At 34.9% G+C, this 9,370-nt stretch overlaps 2 protein-coding genes across 2 annotated transcripts; one reads left to right on the top strand and one right to left on the bottom strand.

Annotated features, from left to right (window-relative positions):
* On the top strand, window positions 1-1,507 carry LOC104898253 (F-box protein At2g38590). Its single transcript, XM_010685304.4, has one exon. It carries the CDS (start codon window positions 200-202, stop codon window positions 1,346-1,348), a length of 1,149 nt encoding a protein of 382 aa, XP_010683606.2. The 5' UTR covers window positions 1-199; the 3' UTR covers window positions 1,349-1,507.
* Window positions 1,508-1,591: 84 nt separating this feature from the next.
* LOC104898252 (exocyst complex component EXO70A1) lies at window positions 1,592-9,120 on the bottom strand. The gene is made up of 11 exons (XM_010685303.4): window positions 8,611-9,120; window positions 8,209-8,304; window positions 6,285-6,490; window positions 5,653-5,883; window positions 4,725-4,863; window positions 4,435-4,647; window positions 3,629-3,834; window positions 2,879-3,076; window positions 2,692-2,791; window positions 2,332-2,579; window positions 1,592-2,238 (listed from the first exon to the last, which is right to left on the bottom strand). Exons 1-11 carry the CDS (start codon window positions 8,773-8,775, stop codon window positions 2,121-2,123), a joined length of 1,920 nt encoding a protein of 639 aa, XP_010683605.3. The 5' UTR covers window positions 8,776-9,120; the 3' UTR covers window positions 1,592-2,120.
* Window positions 9,121-9,370: the final 250 nt, after the last annotated feature.

Raw genomic sequence — 9,370 nt, 5'->3', positions numbered from 1 at the left:
TCAAAAGTCATGATATTTTTAGTAAGAAGTACATAATTGTATATTCAATCTTTTTTTTTGGTAAACAAAGTAACCAAACCTTACTAATTGTATATTCAATCATACAAACCAAGTGCAACGTTTTTTTTTTTTTTTTTGGCTACCAACCAAGTGCAAGTATTGCATATCTTTTATCTTCTATATACAACAGATTTTTATTATGCTTTCATGTAGAAACCTAACTGTAAACACAATGAATAACCATAACCATCTCCCTGAAGTACTCTTGATCTCTGAAATCTTTAGGCGCTTACCTATAAAATCTCTTCTCATTTGCAATTGTGTTTGTAAACTATGGAATTCCATCATTTCAACCCCTTCTTTTGCTGCATATCACCTTAAACACTTCCCTTTTTCTAACCATCAATCTCTCTTAATCAACACCAAAAGCTTGTTCCTCTCATTCGATTTCGAATATCATGAAAATTTCGAAGTCGAACGCATGAAAACAACACCAATTGAGTTCCCTGATGTTACTATGGTAGCATCATACAATGGACTAGTTTGTTTGGATGATGAAGCTAAGAATTCTCTATATATTTGGAATCCCACTATTTCAAAGCATATCCAAATTCCTTATCCTCAAACTTTGATCAAAACTCGATTTGTTTGGGGATTTGGGGAAGTTTCATCAATGAATGATTATAAGTTGATAAGAATATATCATCAGAGCTTGAACATGAAAGTACAAGTGTTCTCCTTCATTAGCAATGTTTGGAAAATTTTGGATATGAAATTTGGAAAACATGGTTCTGATGATATCCCACCAATGAATGGAATAGGAGTATCAGTTAATAATATGATATATTGGGTATCATACTATACTGAATATGATGTTGGTTATTATGATCATTGCTGCCAAATCGTGGCATTCGACTTGGTAGAGGAGAAATTCATGGAGCTCGCCTCGCTCCCTAAGTGGTCTGATTATAGCTTCAACGCAACTCCGGTGTTGTTTCAGAGAGATGGATGTTTGTGTGCTTGTTGGAAAAGTTATCAAGGTGATTTTGATATTGGAATGTTTAAGGAAGAACAAGAAGGGATATATTCATGGATAAGATTGTTTCATTTTGATCATGGTTCTTTTGTATACTTCTGTGATGAAAGATTCAAATTTCAGAAAATTCAGGGTGTTACAGAAACAGGGAATTTTGTTGTTCAGGTTGATGGAGAAAGCATCATTCTTTTTGACATAAATCAAGATCCACAGAAAGATGTCCATGTTTTGAAGATTCCTAGGGCTAGAAATGTGATTACTTGTGTAAAAAGTTTATTATCTCCCATAGATCTTGTGGGTTACAGAAGCTAAAACAGTGATGATACCTGGGGATCAGAGCTTGACTTCTTCAGTTTCTTCTGCAGATTTCTGCTATATTGTTCTCCTTTTTCTTTTCTTTTTTCACATATGTTTACCTACTTTTTGTACCTACATTCCTAAAATATAAATAAATTTGCCTTAATGCTTAGAAAAAAGATCTCAATAGCTTGCATTACAATTATACAATTGAACAATTTGTTTCAGAATCTCTCTATTGGTTGGACAGTTGTTTCAGTACAGCATATCTGCATATGAACTAGGACTACGACTATCTATGTTACTCCGACACCTTCATTTACCTCAAAAACCGGGTGCCGTGTCGTGTCGTGTCCAACACGACACTTTACTTGGATACTTCATTTTAAACTAAAAACTTGTCTTTTTTCTACAAAATAGCCGAGTCGGACACTTGGACACCCATATTCGAGACAATCAATCCGTGTCTGAGCAACATAGATGACTATGACTATGAAGCACTGATCAAAATCAGATCTTGCCTTGTGTTAAAAGGACATGGCTACTCAAACTCTACATTATGCAGTTATACAAAAGTTTATTCACTTCTCAAACTCCAGAAACGTATAACTGACTGGAATAGCTCGAATAAGAATTGCGCCAAAGTTAGCCAAACTCAAACTAAGGAAATTTCTATTCCTGAGATGATGCAGAATTCCAACTTATTAAGCCATCAGAGAGTGGAAAAAAGTTAGAAAAAGAATGCAGATTAAAATGCTATACAACAAAGCTAATAATTTCTAGGCACCTATCGCTTCTGTTCACCCCAGTTTTTACCCTCGAAAAATTCATTTAACATGCGATCAAGATCCTCCGCACTGAATCTGATGTACTTCTGAGGGTTCTTCCCACCCTCTATCATTGGCCTACAACCAGAAATGCCAACATTTAGTAATGCATCCAGGGTTGTATAAATAAGGGAACTTCAGGAAATGAAGAAGGGAAGCAGGATCACAAACCCATAACGTTTAAAGAAATTTCGATATCCAGGCAATAAGACCTCAGCTACAGCCAACCTCAGAGACTCACGCAATTCACTATCAGGAACAGTCCATTGAGATTGTCTTTGATGAAGTTCCTCGAATTGAATATTGAAGTTTTTGAATCTTTCTTTTACCATTGCCCTAGGAAGCGCTGGAGTGGCATCAGGTGTAGCAGCCCCACTCCCAGAGGAACCAGCAGGTTGGACAGAGAGATATTGAAGAATCTACAAGTCAAGAGAATAAACAAAAATTGATTTTAATTACAATAGTTCGTTGAATTACAGTAATTCTTTTCGGTAACAAGGATCAAAAGACGACATTACAGAATGAACATACCTTAGACCAGGAAATCCTCTTGTACTGATTTGCATGCTGTTGGACAATCCTCCGATGTCGCTGAACCCAATCATCTCCCAGTAGGTCTTTTGCTTCCGACCTAAACCCAAAGGAAAGGACAGTGAGTGAGTACTAGCATTAAGCAATGAGAACATGTGTTTAAGATTAAAAAAATTGTCTAGCAAACCTCCGAACTGATCGAACAATGTAGTGGATGTTGTTCATAAGAAACAGCTGAGTCAAAGCAGTATCTTTATACTGCTTGGATTTTCCGTCCAGATTAGTCTGGAGTGCTTGCATTATGCGAGTTGTGATCACTGCCAACTGTGCTCCTGTATCTTCTCCACTGACTTCCTGGAAAAGTTGCTTCAGAGTGGACTGATAACTGTGCAAATTCAACATTAGTCAGTTATATGGCACTCTACCTATGGGAAGAATGAAGGGGAGATCCAAAACTAGCAGAGAAGAAAGAAAAACAAATGCAAATCACAATACAATGAATTGCAAGAATACCTATAGTGAGATATGCCAGCATCATAAACCATAGATATGTGAATATAAAAGAAGACATACAAATGATACGTTTGATAGGAAGCCATGTAAAGAAAACAGAAAAAACTTTGTATAAGAGAATCAGGATGTTAAAAATCACATTACTGTCTCGTCAAAAGAAAAAAAAATCACCATACTGGAAACATAGATAGCACATTCATCAAATGCACTTCTGCACAACTTTTACTCTAGAAGAATTGATATAGGCTTTCGTTTCTAGTTCCGAATTCAGTCAAAACTTGCATTTTTTTCTTTATATCAATGGTGAATACCAATGAATTTGCACTTTTCCACGGAACCAAGAACTTTACCCCCACCAGATGTCTATAAAAAAGAGAAAGCAGGAACAAGAAAGCCTAAAACAGAGAAGGGATACATGGCTTACTCAAACAAAAACTTCACGTAGTTGATCACATAGCTAGTCAGTGGATGCACAGTTCCATCCATCACAGCTGTTTTTGTGGCATCCTTCTCAACTGCTTCTTCAAAATCACCAAATGTCTCTTGGGCTGTCTGTGCCAGTCTTTTTGTCAAGCTTGCTGCAGCTTCCCTCATTTCGGTGCAAGGCTTACCTTCAAAAATAGTTTCTATCTGTCCAACAGAACCAAATTGATGTGCACCAGATCCATTCAGATATTTAGAATATGAAAAGATACCAAATTCGTAAGAATTTGTGTGTGGCTATACTAATGATTCAATATAGACTCAGATGAGATGGACAAGCTAGAACATGTCCCTATTCTTGCTACATTACAGAGAACTCGGTACCTAACAAGTCAAAATTGGGACATCTATGATTTCGATAGATTCAAAGAGGATATTACAGTTACCAAGAATTTTTCAAACATAATTTATACAACGTACTTTGAATTAAGCCAAATATTCACAACAAATGTTCTCTATGTTACCAAATTGTAATACAATCCAACCCCCCGACCATTAACAACTTCTACAATGTAAAGGCATTAATAATGAGCCTTAAATCACTCGATTTCTCCCACTCCCTCCTACCCTTCTGATTTGGCCTCCCCCCTCCCTCCAAAAGAACTCACCTATTCTTTTAACTCTATTTAACCGTTCCTCAAATGTAATAAAAGTATTAAAGGTGTGCACATGCACAAGACTACTTGAAAATATTAGCCGAAAAGAATAGAATCCAGACATTGCAAAACTCTGGTGCATTCATCTTACCTCTGGCTGAAGTTCTCTCATTATCTCATACATGTCCAAGAGAACAAATAATTTTTCTGGGGATCTCTTACTTCTGGCAATTGCATCCCCAAAACTAAGGAGCGTAGACACAGAACCTGAAGTAACTTCAGCGAAACATAATATTCTGATAGATTCGATAGCTTTAAATATCTCATCACAAACTTTCTTTTCTGCAGAAAACAGCAGTTTAACCTGCACTGATGCATAATAATTAATCAAATCCTAACACAGAAAGGTCAGAATTATTCTCAAACGCAACAAATTCTTACAGCTATACGCATGTAATGTATCCAGTTCCCAATCTTTGCTTCCAAAGCCTCCCACTGCATTTTTTGTACATCTTCTTTAGAAAGTTTCTCCACCCCAAGTTTTCTAAGTGTTATTTCCATAACAGCTGACCGTGTTTCCCTAAATATTCAAAAAATTTAAGAGGTGTTAATACATGACAGCAACATTCATAAAGCAAACCTTATAGAAACTGCAAAATTTTAATTTTACTATTTGCATAATAACAGAAGGTTTAAGTTCCATGGCATACCAAATTACCAAGTGTCCAAAAACAAGCTATAAGGAAGAGAAGGAAAACTGTAGTTCAGACCAACACAGGACCTATTACTCCTTGCCCATAAAAATGCCTCATTGTTCGTTTAGCAATGTCCCCCATTATTACTCCCTTCCTTCTCAACTACTTCTTTGATCAAGGATTTGCTAAAGTGCTTTACCTTGTATCTAACTTAAGTGTAACTCGTGAAGCAGTGAACGACTTCAGTAACAAAAGCTCATTGTAGAAGTAGTGATACAGTTGCAAGAATGAGGATGTTTAACGCTCTCCAATATCATCCAACAAACTTTATTTTCACAGGAAACACATACCTTTACACTCGTAAGTCAGTATACAAGACTTTTTCAGCAATACAACACCTCAGCATATGATCTAATATATTCACCATGTAATAATATGATTTTATTGCATTTTCTAGCAATACCACTCTTCTGCAAGACTAATATGATAACCAAACATCACATATGAGGATGCAGAATTTCCTAATTCTTAATGAAGTAAAATTTTGTAGGATTTTACGCAGTAGTTAGTCAGAGGTTACCTACCTACGAAGAGCAGAATAAACTAGTATCTTGTATGAATAGCTTTAAGAAACCAAAGGAAATGAACTAAGAATAAGAAAACAATGCCAATACCGATAAGTACTGAGAATTTGCTGTTGATAGCCAGCCTGAATCATTTGAGAGGCCAAATTATTGAGCAAAGGTAAAACACGAGGAGGAACAAGATCAAGAGTCTTATATGCTGCATTTTCCGTGCTTTTATCATTCTCAGCAGAAGCAGCATCTCCTTGACTAGCTGTTGTTGAGTTAGGCCGTAATGAGTTGGGAAGGCAATCAAAAAGACAATCAGGTTCAACAGGTTTGCTGAAACAAGGACATATAACGCTTATGTTTTAGATAACAAAAGTATACATGGCACATAATGAATATGACATACAAGAGTCTTCTTAACAAGAGCAACAAAGTAAACAAATCAAGAAAAATCGAAGTTCCTCAACGTTCTCTTGGACTAAATATTAGACACACTACTAGAGGCACCATCATTAGTCCCACAAGTAGAGAAAGCAAATGAATATCAAAATGGACACAAGAACTCCAGAGTTTAACCTCCTTTTATAGGGAACAGCCTCATGTACACCATTCTAAACACAAGACAAGAAACTTTATTTGCCTTGCAGATGACAAAAGGTCACCACTCGTACTTATTGCAAAACACAGTGAACACAAAAAAATTGCTTCGAAATTAGCTAATATAGATGACAAACCTGTGAGACATTAAAATCTGCTTAAACTCATCTTCTAGCTTTGCAATGGCTTTAGAAAGTAAGTTGCTGAAGCGGGTGAGAGCACTGTCATTACTCTTGAAAGTTTTATTACCGCTGAAAAAAACAACAACACCTTTCAACTGATCAATAGCGTCAAGGTAACTTTCCAAATCTTCATGAGGCCCTCTCAATATTTTAGCCTCAACCTGCACCTCCAAGTCAAATTCAAATGGTTATAAAGAGCTAAATCACAATACTTGCAAAAAAGTTAAATATCCCTGAACTTCTTTACTACCACATTTTAAATAACGTACGTCAAAAACGAAGAGGACACAAAATAGCACAGTGCCAAACAAGGCACAAAACAAAGGATCCAGCACATAGCAGAAACAGCCCCCTCCCCTTCACAAAGCCATCAAGCAGAGTAAAACATTTTCAAACAAAATACTGAAAGGACCAAAATATTGTAGATGAAAAATGTTACAAACTTATCCAACCAAGCAATAGCCTGCATAGATGCCCCTAAACACAAAATCTCGTCCCCAAGAGACACCAGGGATGCCCAAAACTTCTAAGTACAGAGTACTCATATTCACGTTCTAACTCTTCGTCTCTTGTTTCACATATGAGGTTTTCCTTTGCGAGTGCAGCCTATCCATCAAATTGGGCGCAACAAGAAATCCAAATAATTAACAATAGAAGAGTAAAATGAAATCCAAAAAAAAGAGCCTAGCAAATCTTCAAATTTATGCATAACCAAGGCTGCGAAAGCCAACAAGCCAAGCTTCTCAATCTTCCATATCCTAAAGGGACTCTCACCCCTCTACGTATATCAAAAAAATTCCTAATGAAGCTACATCTCCAACCACTAGATTACATCTCTAAGATTCTTGTACCACGAAAAACTGTGAGACTTTTTGTCCCTCTAAAGTGATCTAAAGAGGTGAATAAGTATTAACCAGTAAAGGTTTTAACTAATGAATTGCAAGTTAAATGCTCATATTTACCATCTAGCAAAGAAACTGATCCTCTCATGCTAAAGGAACCACATATACTTAGGAACTGAACCACATTGAATCTCTTACATTATATTCACCATTCGAGAATTTAGTCAGCTATCATTGAATCTCTTACTTTGTTCTAATTTCTATGCAATAACGAATCTTCGTTGAATACAAAGAGATTTATGACTCTAAACCTATTTATTGAACAACATCATGTATTAATGTGTTAGGCTTCATAGATTACTGCAGAGAAGAGTAAATAAAAAGGCATCAAGGTTCACCCCTCTTTCATACATTACATTTTTAGTCTCACTACATTGAAGTTTCATATCGATATTCAACCTAAACAATTCATCACCACAACATGAACTTAATCCCACCTAACAATATGCATTTCTAAACTTCTCTCTATTTCAACATTCAACCTCCATAATTTCCCTCTTTCAAGTTCATATCTTCAAAACTTAAACATTACTCATTTAAACAAAAACAAGCATATCTTTTCAAAAGACTAACAAATTACACTCATTCATAACTGGAGATTGATACATATACCCATCGGACAAACAACCCACTAGAAATAGACAATTAAAAAATTATCAACTCTGCTGAAATGAACTCCACTAATTATTAATGTCTATCTCTAGTTGGTCGATTACCCACTAGGTAGATAAAGTTTTAGAATTTAGCCTACTCATCAAAATCTTTATCAAACATCAAATTCCTCAAAATCCACTACATTAATGAATCAAAAGTATATACTCCATAAACAACCAATCTAGTATCTCTGGTTGCTCGATTACCCACTGGGTAGATAAAGTTTTATCGTGCCCATCAAAATCTTTATCAAACATCAAAATCCACTACATTAATAAATCAAAAGTATATACTCCATAAACAACCAATCTAGTATCACAAACCTTGCGAGAAAGATCAAATTGATCCAAAACAAGCTCAGTCGCCTTCAATGTCTTGTCAATATTATCATGCGCTCTCCTAATAGAATGTGTCCTTATCTAAAAACCACACAAACAAAATTCTCAACCAAATAATCAATTAATATGATACATGCATCTTTAGCCTAAGCATTAATAAAACCGATCAACACGTAAAATTTGTACGTACATTCCTAAACTAATGTTATTGCACGACATATATATATATATATATTTTAATTTAATGATAATCGTTAACCTTTAAGGATGCATATATCATATTCGGAAAAACTAATATTATATTAGACCTAAGTGGGGCGCAATTCATTATCGTTAGTCCTTAGGGATGCATATATGAAATTCGGAAAATCCAAAATAATATTAGACCTGAGTAGGGCGCATAGCAGTTTCGAGGGAAGAGAGACGATGATCAAAGGAACCAAGAATGGAAACCATGCTATCTGTAATGGTTTGGCTTTTGGAAAGTGATTCTTTCATGAAAATCACTCTCTCTCCTAATGTTTCCTTCGCCAATGGCAATGGTAACCCCATTGATTATTATGATTACTTCTTGTTCTTGGTGTGATTTTTAATTAGATGAGAATTATGTGTTATTGATTGAGGAGGAGAGAAATTGAAGAATGTTTGATGAATATGAAATAGAAAAAAAAATTATAATAACTACTTACTTTAATTAAAAAATAGAAAAAGTAGAAATAAAAAAAAACTACTTAATTAATTAAAAAAAGAAAAATATTTAAAAAAAACATTATAAAGAGAAAACAGTTAACCATTCAAAAATCTCTAATTTATTAGATATAATTAAAAAAATTAATTTTATACATATTTTCATACGCATTACATGCATGTAAACTAGTATTTATAAATTTAGGGTCAGTTCAGTTACCAATATGCCATGTACAATCATATAGTCTATTTCTTACCACATTAAAAGTACAAATATGTGTCAAATTTTAATTTTTGGATTATAAAATAAAAAACTATTCACACATAAATCAAAGGCACCCTTTTAATAAGTTGTCTTTTTAATGTTGGTCTTCGTTGACTTTAATTAATTTGCATCTAGACAAGAGTTTATATTTTGTATTAGTTGGCTTACTCAATAGCAATGTGTTACAATCTTATC

Source organism: Beta vulgaris, chromosome 7 (assembly GCF_026745355.1).
Source record: "Beta vulgaris subsp. vulgaris cultivar EL10 chromosome 7, EL10.2, whole genome shotgun sequence".
In the NCBI taxonomy this organism is placed as follows: Eukaryota; Viridiplantae; Streptophyta; class Magnoliopsida; order Caryophyllales; family Amaranthaceae; genus Beta; species Beta vulgaris.
Note: the sequence above shows the minus strand (reverse complement) of the source record. Positions and strands in the feature narration are given on the sequence as shown.

Bases quoted from the DNA above. Each gene is read 5' to 3' on its own strand.
- LOC104898252 (XM_010685303.4), bottom strand. From the start codon at position 8,775: ATGGGGTTACCATTGCCATTGGCGAAGGAAACATTAGGAGAGAGAGTG. The intron at 4,864-5,652 runs GTATTGGCATTG...TTGAATATTTAG, and splicing joins CAAATTCTCAGTACTTATCG to GGAAACACGGTCAGCTGTTA. The intron at 2,580-2,691 runs GTATGTTCATTC...CTTGACTTGTAG, and splicing joins AGAGGATTTCCTGGTCTAAG to ATTCTTCAATATCTCTCTGT.
- LOC104898253 (XM_010685304.4), top strand. From the start codon at position 200: ATGCTTTCATGTAGAAACCTAACTGTAAACACAATGAATAACCATAAC.